This window comes from Cololabis saira, chromosome 17 (assembly GCF_033807715.1).
Source record: "Cololabis saira isolate AMF1-May2022 chromosome 17, fColSai1.1, whole genome shotgun sequence".
Lineage (NCBI taxonomy): Eukaryota > Metazoa > Chordata > Actinopteri > Beloniformes > Belonidae > Cololabis > Cololabis saira.
The window spans coordinates 590,165-607,855 of NC_084603.1; the positions used below are offsets into that span (position 1 = coordinate 590,165).

The 17,691-nt window shown below is 48.5% G+C and overlaps 1 protein-coding gene across 2 annotated transcripts in view; it reads right to left on the minus strand.

The window, feature by feature from the left end:
- Nucleotides 1–14,150, minus strand: part of prkn (parkin RBR E3 ubiquitin protein ligase) — a 28,812-nt gene extending 14,662 nt beyond the window's left edge. For both annotated transcript variants that reach the window (XM_061744877.1, XM_061744876.1), the window contains exons 1-4: nt 14,031–14,150; nt 12,567–12,730; nt 850–1,210; nt 188–303 (exon numbers count right to left, since the gene is read on the minus strand). In XM_061744877.1, coding sequence (XP_061600861.1) covers nt 188–303; nt 850–1,210; nt 12,567–12,730; nt 14,031–14,037 — 648 coding nt within the window. In that variant the 5' untranslated portion in view covers nt 14,038–14,150. The remainder of the gene's footprint in view (nt 1–187; nt 304–849; nt 1,211–12,566; nt 12,731–14,030) is intronic.
- Between the last annotated feature and the right edge of the window lie 3,541 nt (nt 14,151–17,691).

A 17,691-nucleotide genomic window follows, 5' to 3' on the forward strand; every position in this document is an offset into this window, starting at 1 on the left:
GAACCAGAACCAGGACCAGAACCAGAACCAGAACCAGAACCAGAATCAGAACCAGCATCAGTACCATAACCAGTACCAGAACCAGTACCAGTACCAGTACCAGAACCACCATCAGAACCAGAAACAGAACCAGCAGGACGGTTCTGGTACCAGGCCCGGTTCTGGTACCAGGCCCGGTTCTACTCACCCTGCTGAGCGTCAGAACCGTCTCTCTGCAGCTCCGGCATCGAACCCGGAGTTTCCCCGGCTGGATGGAGGAGCAGGATTTACAGAAGATGAAGAAGGAGCTGCAGGAGGAAGGACCTGGAGAGAGACACAGGTATATATATATATGTATATATATATATATATATATATATATATATATATATATATATACATATATACATATATATATATATATATATATATATATATATATATATATATATATATATATACATATACATATATATATATATATATATATATATATATATATACATATATATATACATACATACATACATACATACATACATACATACATACATACATACATACATACATACATACATACATACACACACACACACACAAATATATACACATAAATATATATATATATACACACACCTGGAGACATGAGGACATGAGGACATTGATCGAAATTTTGAGGAAAAAGTGCATATATATATATATATATATATATATATATATATATATATATATATATATATATATATATATATACACACACACACACACACACACACACACACACACACACACACACGTACACAGTCTTTAGTACATGAGGAAACACCTTCACACCAGAACTGCAGGTAGACGGAGAACCGACATACTGACCCTGGGGAGCTGCAGCCGGTGGCTCCGCCTCCTCCTCCTCGGCCCCGCCCCCTCCCTCCAGCACCACGGCTCCGCCCCCTGCCTCGGCCACGCCCCCTGCCTGTGGCTCCTCCTCATCGGGCCCGCCCCCTGCCTCCAGCACCACGGCCAGGCCGGAGCAGGAATTCTGGAGGCGGGACCAGCTGAAGTCCAGATGGGCCAGACTCCGCCCCCTGGGCGGGGCCAGCCGCTCCTGCAGGAGGAGGAGCCTGGAGGGGGAGGATTCTAAGGGGGCGGGGCCTGAGGGGGAGGAGCCTGAGGGGGCGGGGCCTGAGGGGGGCCGGACCACGTGGATGGTGCTCTGCTCCGGTAGGTCGCAGCCCTGAGGGGGAGATAAAGTCAGAGTTAGGGGAGGAGTCACCAGGTTGTGAGAGGAGTCATGGGTGTGTTTCAAGTTTTTTCGGGTTAATTTTCGGGTTTTTTCTGGTTCATTTTCAGGTTTATTTTCGGGTTTTTTCTGGTTCATTTTCGGGTTTATTTTCGAGTTTTTTCGGGTTCTTCGGGTTTATTTTCGGGTTTTTTCTGGTTCATTTTCGGGTTTATTTTCGGGTTTTTTCGGGTTTATTTTGGGGTTTTTTCGGGTTTATTTTCGGGTTTTTTCGGGTTCTTTCTGGTTTATTTTCGTTTTTTCTTCGGGTTTATTCTCGGTTGTGTTTCGGGTTTTTTCGGGTTTATTTTCGGGTTTTTTTCTGGTTCATTTTCGGGTTTATTTTCGGGTTTTTCGGGTTTATTTTCGGGGTTTTTCTGGTTTATTTTCGGGGTTTTTCTGGTTTATTTTCGTTTTTTTTTTTCGGGTTTATTCTTGGTTGTGTTTCGGGTTTTTTTCGGGTTTATTTTTGGGTTTTTTCTGGTTCATTTTCGGGTTTTTTCTGGTTTATTTTCGGGTTTTTTCTGGTTTATTTTCGTTTTTTTTCTGGTTCATTTTCGGGTTTATTTTCGGTTTTTTTCTGGTTCATTTTCGGGTTTTTCGGGTTTATTTTCGAGTTTTTTCTGGTTTATTTTCGGGGTTTTTCTGGTTTATTTTCGTTTTTTTTTCGGGTTTATTCTCGGTTGTGTTTCGGGTTTATTTTCGGGTTTTTTCTGGTTCATTTTCGGGTTTATTTTCGGGTGTGTTTCGGGTTTTTTCGGGTTTATTTTCGGGTTTTTTCTGGTTTATTTTCGGGTTTTTTCTGGTTCATTTTCGGGTTTATTTTCTGGTTCATTTTCGGGTTTATTTTCGGGTTTTTCAGGTTTATTTTCGGGTTTTTTCTGGTTTATTTTCGGGTTTTTTCGGGTTTATTTTCGGGTTTATTTTCGGGGTTTTTCAGGTTTATTTTCGGGTTTTTTCTGGTTCATTTTCGGGTTTATTTTCGGGGTTTTTCTGGTTTATTTTCGGGGTTTTTCTGGTTTATTTTCGTTTTTTTTTTTCTGGTTTATTCTCGGTTGTGTTTCGGGTTTATTTTCGGGTTTATTTTCGGGTTTTTTCTGGTTCATTTTCGGGTTTATTTTCGGGTTTTTCGGGTTTATTTTCGGGTTTTTTGGGTTTATTTTCGGGTTTTTTCTGGTTTATTTTCGGGTTTTTTCTGGTTTATTTTCGGGTTTTTTCTGGTTTATTTTCGGGTTTTTTCGGATTTATCTTCGGGTTTTTTCGGGTTTATTTTCGGGGTTTTCCGGGTTTATTCGAGTCACCAGGTTGTGGGAGGAGTCATGGTGGGAGGAGTCATGGTGGGAGGAGTCATGGTGGTGGGAGGAGTCATGGTGGTGGGAGGAGTCATGGTGGTGGGAGTCATGGTGGTGGGAGGAGTCATGGTGGTGGGAGGAGTCATGGTGGTGGGAGGAGTCATGGTGGTGGGAGGAGTCATGGTGGTGGGAGGAGTCATGGTGGTGGGAGGAGTCATGGTGGTGGGAGGAGTCATGGTGGTGGGAGGAGTCATGGTGGGAGGAGTCATGGTGGTGGGAGGAGTCATGGTGGGAGGAGTCATGGTGGGAGGAGTCATGGTGGTGGGAGGAGTCATGGTGGGAGGAGTCATGGTGGTGGGAGGAGTCATGGTGGTGGGAGGAGTCATGGTGGTGGGAGGAGTCATGGTGGTGGGAGGAGTCATGGTGGTGGGAGGAGTCATGGTGGTGGGAGGAGTCATGGTGGTGGGAGGAGTCATGGTGGGAGGAGTCATGGTGGTGGGAGGAGTCATGGTGGTGGGAGGAGTCATGGTGGTGGGAGGAGTCATGGTGGTGGGAGGAGTCATGGTGGGAGGAGTCATGGTGGTGGGAGGAGTCATGGTGGGAGGAGTCATGGTGGGAGGAGTCATGGTGGTGGGAGGAGTCATGGTGGTGGGAGGAGTCATGGTGGTGGGAGGAGTCATGGTGGTGGGAGGAGTCATGGTGGTGGGAGGAGTCATGGTGGTGGGAGGAGTCATGGTGGTGGGAGGAGTCATGGTGGTGGGAGGAGTCATGGTGGTGGGAGGAGTCATGGTGGTGGGAGGAGTCATGGTGGTGGGAGGAGTCATGGTGGTGGGAGGAGTCATGGTGGGAGGAGTCATGGTGGTGGGAGGAGTCATGGTGGTGGGAGGAGTCATGGTGGGAGGAGTCATGGTGGTGGGAGGAGTCATGGTGGGAGGAGTCATGGTGGGAGGAGTCATGGTGGGAGGAGTCATGGTGGTGGGAGGAGTCATGGTGGGAGGAGTCATGGTGGGAGGAGTCATGGTGGTGGGAGGAGTCATGGTGGTGGGAGGAGTCATGGTGGTGGGAGGAGTCATGGTGGTGGGAGGAGTCATGGTGGTGGGAGGAGTCATGGTGGTGGGAGGAGTCATGGTGGTGGGAGGAGTCATGGTGGTGGGAGGAGTCATGGTGGGAGGAGTCATGGTGGTGGGAGGAGTCATGGTGGGAGGAGTCATGGTGGTGGGAGGAGTCATGGTGGGAGGAGTCATGGTGGGAGGAGTCATGGTGGTGGGAGGAGTCATGGTGGTGGGAGGAGTCATGGTGGGAGGAGTCATGGTGGGAGGAGTCATGGTGGTGGGAGGAGTCATGGTGGGAGGAGTCATGGTGGTGGGAGGAGTCATGGTGGTGGGAGGAGTCATGGTGGTTTTTTTCAGTTTTTTTCTGGGTTATTTTCGGGTTTTTTCAGGTTTATTTTTGTTTTTTTTTCGGGTTTATTTTCGGGTTTTTTCGGGTAAATTTTCGGGTTTTTTCTGTTTTTTTCGGGGTTATTTTTTGTTTTTTTTCAGGTTTATTTTCGGGTTTTTTCGGGTTTATTTTCGGGTTTTTTCAGGTTTATTTTCGGGTTTTTTCTGTTTTTTTCGGGTTTTTTCAGGTTTATTTTTGGTTTTTTTCAGGTTCATTTTCGGGTTTTTTCGGGTTTATTTTCGGGTTTTTTCTGTTTTTTTTCAGGTTTTTTCTGGGTTATTTTCGGGTTTTTTCAGGTTTATTTTTGTTTTTTTTTCGGGTTTATTTTCGGGGTTTTTCGGGTTTTTTCTGGGTTATTTTTTGTTTTTTTCAGGTTTATTTTCGGGTTTTTTCGGGTTTATTTTCGGTTTTTTTCAGGTTTATTTTCGGGTTTTTTCTGTTTTTTTCGGGTTTTTTCAGGTTTATTTTTGTTTTTTTTCAGGTTCATTTTCGGGTTTTTTCGGATTTATTTTCGGGTTTTTTCGGGTATATTTTCAGGTTTTTTCGGGGTTATTTTTTTGTTTTTTCGGGTTTATTTTCGTTTTTTTTTCGGGTATATTTTGGGGTTTTTTCAGGTTTATTTTTGTTTTTTTTCGGGTTTATTTTCGGGTTTTTCAGGTTAATTTTCTGGGTTATTTCGGGTTTTTTCGAGTCACCAGGTTATGGGCGGAGCCTCCATGTTGTGGGAGGAGTCATGTCGGTGGGAGTCATGGTGGGAGGAGTCATGGTGGTGGGAGGAGTCATGGTGGTGGGAGGAGTCATGGTGGTGGGAGGAGTCATGGTGGTGGGAGGAGTCATGGTGGTGGGAGGAGTCATGGTGGGAGGAGTCATGGTGGGAGGAGTCATGGTGGGAGGAGTCATGGTGGGAGGAGTCATGGTGGTGGGAGGAGTCATGGTGGTGGGAGGAGTCATGGTGGTGGGAGGAGTCATGGTGGTGGGAGGAGTCATGGTGGGAGGAGTCATGGTGGTGGGAGGAGTCATGGTGGGAGGAGTCATGGTGGGAGGAGTCATGGTGGTGGGAGGAGTCATGGTGGTGGGAGGAGTCATGGTGGTGGGAGGAGTCATGGTGGTGGGAGGAGTCATGGTGGGAGGAGTCATGGTGGTGGGAGGAGTCATGGTGGTGGGAGGAGTCATGGTGGGAGGAGTCATGGTGGTGGGAGGAGTCATGGTGGGAGGAGTCATGGTGGTGGGAGGAGTCATGGTGGTGGGAGGAGTCATGGTGGTGGGAGGAGTCATGGTGGTGGGAGGAGTCATGGTGGGAGGAGTCATGGTGGGAGGAGTCATGGTGGTGGGAGGAGTCATGGTGGTGGGAGGAGTCATGGTGGGAGGAGTCATGGTGGGAGGAGTCATGGTGGTGGGAGGAGTCATGGTGGTGGGAGGAGTCATGGTGGGAGGAGTCATGGTGGTGGGAGGAGTCATGGTGGTGGGAGGAGTCATGGTGGTGGGAGTCATGGTGGTGGGAGGAGTCATGGTGGTGGGAGGAGTCATGGTGGGAGGAGTCATGGTGGTGGGAGGAGTCATGGTGGTGGGAGGAGTCATGGTGGGAGGAGTCATGGTGGTGGGAGGAGTCATGGTGGTGGGAGGAGTCATGGTGGTGGGAGGAGTCATGGTGGGAGGAGTCATGGTGGTGGGAGGAGTCATGGTGGTGGGAGGAGTCATGGTGGTGGGAGGAGTCATGGTGGTGGGAGGAGTCATGGTGGGAGGAGTCATGGTGGTGGGAGGAGTCATGGTGGGAGGAGTCATGGTGGTGGGAGGAGTCATGGTGGGAGGAGTCATGGTGGTGGGAGGAGTCATGGTGGTGGGAGGAGTCATGGTGGGAGGAGTCATGGTGGTGGGAGGAGTCATGGTGGGAGGAGTCATGGTGGGAGGAGTCATGGTGGGAGGAGTCATGGTGGGAGGAGTCATGGTGGGAGGAGTCATGGTGGTGGGAGGAGTCATGGTGGTGGGAGGAGTCATGGTGGTGGGAGGAGTCATGGTGGTGGGAGGAGTCATGGTGGGAGGAGTCATGGTGGTGGGAGGAGTCATGGTGGGAGGAGTCATGGTGGTGGGAGGAGTCATGGTGGGAGGAGTCATGGTGGTGGGAGGAGTCATGGTGGTGGGAGGAGTCATGGTGGTGGGAGGAGTCATGGTGGTGGGAGGAGTCATGGTGGGAGGAGTCATGGTGGTGGGAGGAGTCATGGTGGGAGGAGTCATGGTGGTGGGAGGAGTCATGGTGGTGGGAGGAGTCATGGTGGTGGGAGGAGTCATGGTGGGAGGAGTCATGGTGGTGGGAGGAGTCATGGTGGGAGGAGTCATGGTGGTGGGAGGAGTCATGGTGGTGGGAGGAGTCATGGTGGTGGGAGGAGTCATGGTGGGAGGAGTCATGGTGGGAGGAGTCATGGTGGTGGGAGGAGTCATGGTGGTGGGAGGAGTCATGGTGGTGGGAGGAGTCATGGTGGGAGGAGTCATGGTGGGAGGAGTCATGGTGGGAGGAGTCATGGTGGTGGGAGGAGTCATGGTGGTGGGAGGAGTCATGGTGGTGGGAGGAGTCATGGTGGTGGGAGGAGTCATGGTGGTGGGAGGAGTCATGGTGGGAGGAGTCATGGTGGTGGGAGGAGTCATGGTGGTGGGAGGAGTCATGGTGGTGGGAGGAGTCATGGTGGGAGGAGTCATGGTGGTGGGAGGAGTCATGGTGGGAGGAGTCATGGTGGTGGGAGGAGTCATGGTGGTGGGAGGAGTCATGGTGGTGGGAGGAGGAGTCATGGTGGTGGGAGGAGTCATGGTGGGAGGAGTCATGGTGGGAGGAGTCATGGTGGGAGGAGTCATGGTGGTGGGAGGAGTCATGGTGGGAGGAGTCATGGTGGTGGGAGGAGTCATGGTGGGAGGAGTCATGGTGGTGGGAGGAGTCATGGTGGGAGGAGTCATGGTGGTGGGAGGAGTCATGGTGGGAGGAGTCATGGTGGGAGGAGTCATGGTGGTGGGAGGAGTCATGGTGGTGGGAGGAGTCATGGTGGGAGGAGTCATGGTGGGAGGAGTCATGGTGGGAGGAGTCATGGTGGTGGGAGGAGTCATGGTGGTGGGAGGAGTCATGGTGGTGGGAGGAGTCATGGTGGGAGGAGTCATGGTGGTGGGAGGAGTCATGGTGGTGGGAGGAGTCATGGTGGTGGGAGGAGTCATGGTGGGAGGAGTCATGGTGGGAGGAGTCATGGTGGGAGGAGGAGTCATGGTGGGAGGAGTCATGGTGGTGGGAGGAGTCATGGTGGGAGGAGTCATGGTGGTGGGAGGAGTCATGGTGGGAGGAGTCATGGTGGGAGGAGTCATGGTGGGAGGAGTCATGGTGGTGGGAGGAGTCATGGTGGTGGGAGGAGTCATGGTGGGAGGAGTCATGGTGGGAGGAGTCATGGTGGGAGGAGTCATGGTGGGAGGAGTCATGGTGGTGGGAGGAGTCATGGTGGTGGGAGGAGTCATGGTGGGAGGAGTCATGGTGGTGGGAGGAGTCATGGTGGGAGGAGTCATGGTGGTGGGAGGAGTCATGGTGGGAGGAGTCATGGTGGTGGGAGGAGTCATGGTGGTGGGAGGAGTCATGGTGGGAGGAGTCATGGTGGTGGGAGGAGTCATGGTGGGAGGAGTCATGGTGGTGGGAGGAGTCATGGTGGTGGGAGGAGTCATGGTGGGAGGAGTCATGGTGGTGGGAGGAGTCATGGTGGTGGGAGGAGTCATGGTGGTGGGAGGAGTCATGGTGGTGGGAGGAGTCATGGTGGTGGGAGGAGTCATGGTGGTGGGAGGAGTCATGGTGGGAGGAGTCATGGTGGGAGGAGTCATGGTGGTGGGAGGAGTCATGGTGGTGGGAGGAGTCATGGTGGGAGGAGTCATGGTGGTGGGAGGAGTCATGGTGGGAGGAGTCATGGTGGGAGGAGTCATGGTGGTGGGAGGAGTCATGGTGGGAGGAGGAGTCATGGTGGTGGGAGGAGTCATGGTGGTGGGAGGAGTCATGGTGGTGGGAGGAGTCATGGTGGTGGGAGGAGTCATGGTGGTGGGAGGAGTCATGGTGGTGGGAGGAGTCATGGTGGTGGGAGGAGTCATGGTGGGAGGAGTCATGGTGGTGGGAGGAGTCATGGTGGGAGGAGTCATGGTGGTGGGAGGAGTCATGGTGGGAGGAGTCATGGTGGTGGGAGGAGTCATGGTGGTGGGAGGAGTCATGGTGGGAGGAGTCATGGTGGGAGGAGTCATGGTGGTGGGGAGGAGTCATGGTGGTGGGAGGAGTCATGGTGGTGGGAGGAGTCATGGTGGTGGGAGGAGTCATGGTGGGAGGAGTCATGGTGGGAGGAGTCATGGTGGTGGGAGGAGTCATGGTGGGAGGAGGAGTCATGGTGGTGGGAGGAGTCATGGTGGTGGGAGGAGTCATGGTGGGAGGAGTCATGGTGGGAGGAGTCATGGTGGTGGGAGGAGTCATGGTGGGAGGAGTCATGGTGGTGGGAGGAGTCATGGTGGTGGGAGGAGTCATGGTGGGGAGGAGTCATGGTGGGAGGAGTCATGGTGGTGGGAGGAGTCATGGTGGTGGGAGGAGTCATGGTGGTGGGAGGAGTCATGGTGGTGGGAGGAGTCATGGTGGTGGGAGGAGTCATGGTGGGAGGAGTCATGGTGGTGGGAGGAGTCATGGTGGTGGGAGGAGTCATGGTGGTGGGAGGAGTCATGGTGGGAGGAGTCATGGTGGTGGGAGGAGTCATGGTGGGAGGAGTCATGGTGGTGGGAGGAGTCATGGTGGGAGGAGTCATGGTGGTGGGAGGAGTCATGGTGGGAGGAGTCATGGTGGTGGGAGGAGTCATGGTGGTGGGAGGAGTCATGGTGGGAGGAGGAGTCATGGTGGTGGGAGGAGTCATGGTGGTGGGAGGAGTCATGGTGGGAGGAGTCATGGTGGGAGGAGGAGTCATGGTGGTGGGAGGAGTCATGGTGGTGGGAGGAGTCATGGTGGGAGGAGTCATGGTGGGAGGAGTCATGGTGGGAGGAGGAGTCATGGTGGTGGGAGGAGTCATGGTGGTGGGAGGAGTCATGGTGGGAGGAGTCATGGTGGTGGGAGGAGTCATGGTGGTGGGAGGAGTCATGGTGGGAGGAGTCATGGTGGGAGGAGTCATGGTGGGAGGAGTCATGGTGGTGGGAGGAGTCATGGTGGGAGGAGTCATGGTGGTGGGAGGAGTCATGGTGGTGGGAGGAGTCATGGTGGTGGGAGGAGTCATGGTGGTGGGAGGAGTCATGGTGGTGGGAGGAGTCATGGTGGTGGGAGGAGTCATGGTGGGAGGAGTCATGGTGGTGGGAGGAGTCATGGTGGTGGGAGGAGTCATGGTGGGAGGAGTCATGGTGGTGGGAGGAGTCATGGTGGGAGGAGTCATGGTGGGAGGAGTCATGGTGGGGAGGAGTCATGGTGGTGGGAGGAGTCATGGGTGGGAGGAGTCATGGTGGTGGGAGGAGTCATGGTGGTGGGAGGAGTCATGGTGGTGGGAGGAGTCATGGTGGTGGGAGGAGTCATGGTGGTGGGAGGAGTCATGGTGGGAGGAGTCATGGTGGTGGGAGGAGTCATGGTGGTGGGAGGAGTCATGGTGGTGGGAGGAGTCATGGTGGGAGGAGTCATGGTGGGAGGAGTCATGGTGGGAGGAGTCATGGTGGTGGGAGGAGTCATGGTGGTGGGAGGAGTCATGGTGGTGGGAGGAGTCATGGTGGTGGGAGGAGTCATGGTGGGAGGAGTCATGGTGGTGGGAGGAGTCATGGTGGTGGGAGGAGTCATGGTGGGAGGAGTCATGGTGGGAGGAGTCATGGTGGGAGGAGTCATGGTGGTGGGAGGAGTCATGGTGGTGGGAGGAGTCATGGTGGTGGGAGGAGTCATGGTGGGAGGAGTCATGGTGGGAGGAGTCATGGTGGTGGGAGGAGTCATGGTGGTGGGAGGAGTCATGGTGGGAGGAGTCATGGTGGTGGGAGGAGTCATGGTGGGAGGAGTCATGGTGGTGGGAGGAGTCATGGTGGGAGGAGTCATGGTGGTGGGAGGAGTCATGGTGGTGGGAGGAGTCATGGTGGGAGGAGTCATGGTGGGAGGAGTCATGGTGGGAGGAGTCATGGTGGTGGGAGGAGTCATGGTGGTGGGAGGAGTCATGGTGGTGGGAGGAGTCATGGTGGGAGGAGTCATGGTGGTGGGAGGAGTCATGGTGGTGGGAGGAGTCATGGTGGGAGGAGTCATGGTGGGAGGAGTCATGGTGGTGGGAGGAGTCATGGTGGGAGGAGTCATGGTGGTGGGAGGAGTCATGGTGGTGGGAGGAGTCATGGTGGGAGGAGTCATGGTGGTGGGAGGAGTCATGGTGGTGGGAGGAGTCATGGTGGTGGGAGGAGTCATGGTGGGAGGAGTCATGGTGGGAGGAGTCATGGTGGTGGGAGGAGTCATGGTGGTGGGAGGAGTCATGGTGGGAGGAGTCATGGTGGTGGGAGGAGTCATGGTGGGAGGAGTCATGGTGGGAGGAGTCATGGTGGTGGGAGGAGTCATGGTGGGAGGAGTCATGGTGGTGGGAGGAGTCATGGTGGTGGGAGGAGTCATGGTGGTGGGAGGAGTCATGGTGGGAGGAGTCATGGTGGTGGGAGGAGTCATGGTGGTGGGAGGAGTCATGGTGGTGGGAGGAGTCATGGTGGGAGGAGTCATGGTGGGAGGAGTCATGGTGGTGGGAGGAGTCATGGTGGTGGGAGGAGTCATGGTGGGAGGAGTCATGGTGGGAGGAGTCATGGTGGTGGGAGGAGTCATGGTGGGAGGAGGAGTCATGGTGGTGGGAGGAGTCATGGTGGTGGGAGGAGTCATGGTGGGAGGAGTCATGGTGGGAGGAGTCATGGTGGTGGGAGGAGTCATGGTGGGAGGAGTCATGGTGGTGGGAGGAGTCATGGTGGGAGGAGTCATGGTGGTGGGAGGAGTCATGGTGGGAGGAGTCATGGTGGTGGGAGGAGTCATGGTGGGAGGAGTCATGGTGGGAGGAGTCATGGTGGGAGGAGTCATGGTGGTGGGAGGAGTCATGGTGGGAGGAGTCATGGTGGGAGGAGTCATGGTGGTGGGAGGAGTCATGGTGGGAGGAGTCATGGTGGGAGGAGTCATGGTGGGAGGAGTCATGGTGGTGGGAGGAGTCATGGTGGGAGGAGTCATGGTGGGAGGAGTCATGGTGGTGGGAGGAGTCATGGTGGGAGGAGTCATGGTGGTGGGAGGAGTCATGGTGGTGGGAGGAGTCATGGTGGTGGGAGGAGTCATGGTGGGAGGAGTCATGGTGGTGGGAGGAGTCATGGTGGTGGGAGGAGTCATGGTGGTGGGAGGAGTCATGGTGGTGGGTGTCTTTCGGGTTTATTTTCTGTTTTTTTCGGGTTTATTTTGGGTTTTTTTCGGGTTTATTTCGGGTTTATTTCGGGTTTTTTCAGGTTTATTTTCGGGTTTTTCGGGTTTATTTTCGGGTTTTTTCGGGTTTATTTTGGGTTTTTTTCGGGTTTATTTTCGGGTTTTTTCAGGTTTATTTTCGGGTTTTTTCGGGTTTATTTTCGGGTTTTTTCTGGTTTATTTTCAGGTTTTTTCGGGGTTATTTTTTGTTTTTTTCGGGTTTATTTTCGGGTTTTTTCAGGTTTATTTTCGGGTTTTTCGGGTTTATTTTCGGGTTTTTTCGGGTTTATTTTGGGTTTTTTTCGGGTTTATTTTCGGGTTTTTTCAGGTTTATTTTCGGGTTTTTTCGGGTTTATTTTCGGGTTTTTTCTGGTTTATTTTCAGGTTTTTTCGGGGTTATTTTTTGTTTTTTTCGGGTTTATTTTCGGGTTTTTTCAGGTTTATTCTCGAGTTTTTTCGGGTTTATTTTCTGTTTTTTTCAGGTTTATTTTTGGGTTTTTTCTGTTTTTTGCAGGTTTATTTTCAGGTTTTTCGGGTTAATTTTCTGGGTTATTTCGGGTTTTTTCGAGTCACCAGGTTATGGGAGGAGTCTCCAGGTTGTGGGAGGAGTCATGTCGGTGGGCGGAGCCTCCGGGTAGTGGGAGGAGTCATGTCGGTGGGCGGAGCCTCCAGGTAGTGGGAGGAGTCATGTCGGTGGGCGGAGCCTCCAGGTTGTGGGAGGAGTCATGTCGGTGGGCGGAGCCTCCAGCTCCACCTGCAGCTCACCTGCAGGGAGGCGGAGCTATGCTGCTCACCTGCAGGGAGGCAGAGCTATGCTGCTCACCTGCAGGGAGGCGGAGCTATGCTGCTCACCTGCAGGGAGGCGGAGCTATGCTGCTCACCTGCAGGGAGGCGGAGCTATGCAGCTCACCTGCAGGGAGGCGGAGCTATGCTGCTCACCTGCAGGGAGGCGGAGCTATGCAGCTCACCTGCAGGGAGGCGGAGCTATGCTGCTCACCTGCAGGGAGGCGGAGCTATGCTGCTCACCTGCAGGGAGGCGGAGCTATGCAGCTCACCTGCAGGGAGGCGGAGCTATGCTGCTCACCTGCAGGGAGGCGGAGCTATGCTGCTCACCTGCAGGGAGGCGGAGCTATGCAGCTCACCTGCAGGGAGGCGGAGCTATGCAGCTCACCTGCAGGGAGGCGGAGCTATGCAGCTCCCGGCCGGCGAACAGGACCCTGAGCTGCTCCGGCTCCACCCCCTGCTGATTGGCCACCACCTCCTTCAGCTTCATCACGCTCTCCTCCCGCTGGATCTCCACGGCAACGCCCGGGCCCAGGTTGTAGCGCACAAACACTGGGGAGAGAGGAGGTGAGGGGGGGGAGAGACCAGAGGGTTATTCCTGAGAGGTATTTATTCCAGGGAGCAGGTTCAACAAACTCTGAGTGTAAACCTGAACTCACTAGGAATGTTTGATATTTTACCGTCACCATAAACCGTCAAAAAAATCCCCACGGTAAGAATTAGTATCTCACGATAAAAATGATAAATTCCTGTTGATGATGTTTTTGTGTAAGAAGGAAGGAAGGAAGGAAGGAAGGAAGGAAGGAAGGAAGGAAGGAAGGAAGGAAGGAAGGAAGGAAGGAAGGAAGGAAGGAAGGAAGGAAGGAAGGAAGGAAGGAAGGAAGGAAGGAAGGAAGGAAGGAAGGAAGGAAGGAAGGAAGGAAGGAAGGAAGGAAGGAAGAAAGAAAGAAAGAAAGAAAGAAAGAAAGAAAGAAAGAAAGAAAGAAAGAAAGAAAGAAAGAAAGAAAGAAAGAAAGAAAGAAAGAAAGAAAGAAAGAAAGAAAGAAAGAAAGAAAGAAAGAAAGAAAGAAAGAAAGAAAGAAAGAAAGAAAGAATAAATTCCTGTTGATGACGTTTTTGTGTTGGTATTGTTTTTAATCGTTATCGGGATAAATGCCAGAAATGATCGTGATACATTTTACTATTTACTACTTTTGTTTAAGTAATTATTGCACTTTCTGTAAATCCTATAAACTTCATTTCACTTCTCAAATAGCACTGTGTTTGTTTGTCTGACATGTGATAGATTTAACTGAAATAATGCTGATCCAACAACCAATGATTTATAGCGCTATATAAATAAAATGTATTATTATTATTATTATAAAGGAACATCCTGAAAATGATCAGGGGTGCACAAACTTTTTCATACAACTGTATATATACATAAACACACACACATGTATATACATTTTAATGATTATTGATTGATTTAGGGGGGGGGGGGGTGAGCCCGCACCGCGTCACTCTAGGAATGCGCATGCGTGGCGGCACTGATGACGTCACCGTGGAGCAGCTGTTTCCATCATAGACATGTATACATACATGTATATATGTCTAATGTCTATATGTCTATGGTTTCCATGATCAGATTCTTCTTTTGTAACAAACTCCGATTGATGAATAAATGACTGATCGATCAGAGTTTATCTGTTTTCCTGATAATCAATAACAGAGTTACAGATGAAACACAAACTCATTTATTTAGGAGAGAATCTTATCATTCCGTTTCTCCTCTCAACCCAGGATATGACGTCATCTGTGATCGTTGAACTGATCGATCACTGATCGGGTTAGGGTTAGGGTAACTCACCGATCATAACCTCCGCGTCCTTCCACTGTTTACAGTCCGGGGCCGCGGTGCACTCTGGGAGCTGGAGTGCAGCCGCGGTTCAACCGTCAGCAGAGCATGGATGTATTATAGGCAGCAGAGACGTTTTAGAAACGTATTTATATATATTTATGTCTTTTTATATTATTTTATATATATATATGTGTGTCTTTTTATATTTTTCTTTATATGTCTTTTTATAGACGTTTTATAGACGTTTTATAAATCTGTATAAAGCATTTTTGCCGTCAGTCCGGCGGACTACAGCCGCTACGTCATCAACCTGCGCCGGAAGTGGGTGAGACGGAAACTCCTTTCAAATTAAAAGTTTAATTTGAGGAAACACAACAGGATTTCTCACCAAAAACTAGTTTTTTGGATTTTCAATGGACAACAAAACCAATGATGACTTTCTGATTAATAATATCATAATTCTGGGTAAATTCCACAAGTCCAAGTTTATGAAAGTGAAGCCTCGATTTTCAGTTTTCCAGAACGAATTCCTTCACTTTCCTAAAGCCCTTAATTAAAGTCATGACAAAAAGAAACGCAACACAACGTTTGAACATAATTGTTGAATATAATTTACTGGATAAGCCCAAGCCCTTTAATTATTTTCCTTTTCATTTTATTTATCTTATTTTCCTTCTGTTTTCTTATACCTCAAATAAGCAGTAATTATATATATATATATATATTCTTATACCTCAAATAAGCAGTAATTATATATATATATATATATATATATATATATATATATATATATATATATATATATATATATATATATATATATATATATATATATATATATATATATATATATATATATATATATATATATATATATATATATATATATATATATTCTTATACCTCAAATACCTCAAGTATTTTTGAAATTATTTGTAATTCTTTTGTAAATATTATCCATTTTTTTGGTGTTTACTATTTTTTTCTCTCTTGTACATAGTCTTTTTCTACTTTTTATATTGCTCTTTTTATTATTTAACCACGTATTGGTTATTTCTATTTTACATTTTTTGTATAAAGTGTGTGTGTTTTGGCTGCACGACTGAATTTCTCCTCTGGGGGATAAATAAAGTCTACTATTCTATTCTATTCTATTCTATTCTATTCTATTCTATTCTATTTCTGTTCCTTGAAGCGTTTTAATCAAGTTTAATTCCTTGTTTTTTGTATATAAAGATATTTTCAATAAAAAAAGGTTCATTTGAAAGTGCTTCCTTAAATCTAGTAATTATCAAAATCAAATAGAATTAACTGAAATAGAAGTTCGACTTCTGACATTTTTGTAATAAACCACAAATATATACAAAATATCTGATCAGTTTGTCAGAACGTTAACAGATAACATGATTGACATCCCCGTAGGCGCTGGTCATTTTATTTTAATGTTATTTTAATTTTATTTTAGTTGTTTTTATTCACTTAGTTGTTGTTTTTTTATTATTATTACTTTTAATGTATGTTATTTGTGAAAGGGGCAGATCAGATAAGATTGTTCTTCTTTCTGCTCCTTTTCATTCACAAGTTAGGAACATTTGTATTTGTATTAAATTGTTTCGTTTTTTGAATGAAATAAAGAATTAAATGAAATGAAATAAATGTTCACAGTTTAGTGTCAGAAGGACGATTGATCGAGGAGTTGGTCTTCTACAACTATATTAGTAAAACCACCTGAATCCAGATGAATTATTATTAATTATGCCGCGTTCCATTTGTCCTCTGAAATCGGAATTTCCCAGTTCCTAGTCGGAATTTTCAACTGGAACACCCCTCGAAGTAGGATTTCCTACTGGGAAAGTGGGAGAAGTTTCACCCAGCCCCCGGGTCTCCACTCAGCAGCGCCGGTTTCCCCCAGTGTCCAGCCGCGGTACTGCACCAGAAAATCCCTTTTTTCCCATAGAGCGCAATAGTAAAAGATCGTCCTCTAAAACTGTTCACAGGAACCTCCAGCTGTAATCACCGGCTATTACTAATCTTTGTATTCTATATTTTTAAGTCATGGACTTTATATCCGTCAAAAATGTTTTATAACGGCCAGAAAAGTCAAAGAAAAGTATCTTTCTGGGCGTGACGTCACGGATGACGTCACAGCCGTGTCCGTGCACTCCACGGATGTTTATATTAATATATATTATGTAATTATATTATATTAATACATTAATAATATATGTGATGCTATACATGTAATAATATATTATATTAATATATATTATATAATTATATTATATTAATACATTAATAATATATGTAATACTATACATGTAATAATATACATTAATTAATATATTATATTAATACATTATATTAATACATTAATATATGTAATACTATACATTAATATATTATATTAATATATATTATATAATTATATTATATTAATACATTAATATATGTAATACTATACATGTAATAATATACATTAATTAATATATTATATTAATATATATTATGTAATTATATTATATTAATACATTAATAATATATGTAATACTATACATGTAATAATATACATTAATTAATATATTATATTAATACATTAATATATGTAATACTATACATTAATATATTATATTAATATATATTATGTAATTATATTATATGAATACATTAATAATATATGTAATACTATACATGTAATAATATACATGAATTCATATATTATATTAATACATATTATATTAATACGCGTCATTGCCCCGGGGCATGATGGGAGGCCCCAGAGCATCATGGGAGGTGACTCAACTGAGCATGCTCTATGGGCCCGTGTACCAGGAAGTAAACCAGGAAGTCAGAGATTTTCCGGCGTATGCGCTGGCTGAGCAGAATGCATTGAAATGAATGGGCGGCCATTTTCGGTCTTCCATCCAGTTCTATAATACATCCATGGTCTCCACCCGCGGGTGGAGCTGCAGCTCCACCCGCGGGTGGGGCTGCAGCTGCAGCTGCACCTGCGGGTGGGGCTGCAGCTGCAGCTGCACCCTGACCCGTTTGTGCCCCCTGGTGGACGGACAGAGGAACTTCAGACATTCAGACCAGCGCGGGAACTTCTTCCAAGTTTATTACAAAACACAAGACAGAAACATGTCAACAGGTTTATTCTATCGGCAAACACGATACAACAACGAGCCCCGGGCCCCCCGGGCCCCCCGGGGCCCCCCGGGTCCCCCGGGGCCCCCCGGGTCCCTGGCCCCCCCGGGAGGACGACGACTGCAGGAACAGAACCAGAACGGGGGGGTGAGTGCTTATCTGCTGCACACATTTATAAATATGTCATTAAATTAATTCAAATCCAATTCACACATGAAAAAACATCAGAGACTGGAGGAGTGAGTTAGGGAGGCTTTTATTCTGGTGGGATTGAGACTCCTAGGCTTTTATTCTGGTGGGATTGAGACTCCTAGGCTTTTATTCTGGTGGGATTGAGACTCCTAGGCTTTTATTCTGGTGGGATTGAGACTCCTAGGCTTTTATTCTGGTGGGATTGAGACTCCTAGGCTTTTATTCTGGTGGGATTGAGACTCCTAGGCTCTTATTTTGGTGGGATCGAGACTCGTACGCTCTTATTTTGGTGGGATCCACACTCGTAGGCTCTTATTTTGGTGGGATCCACACT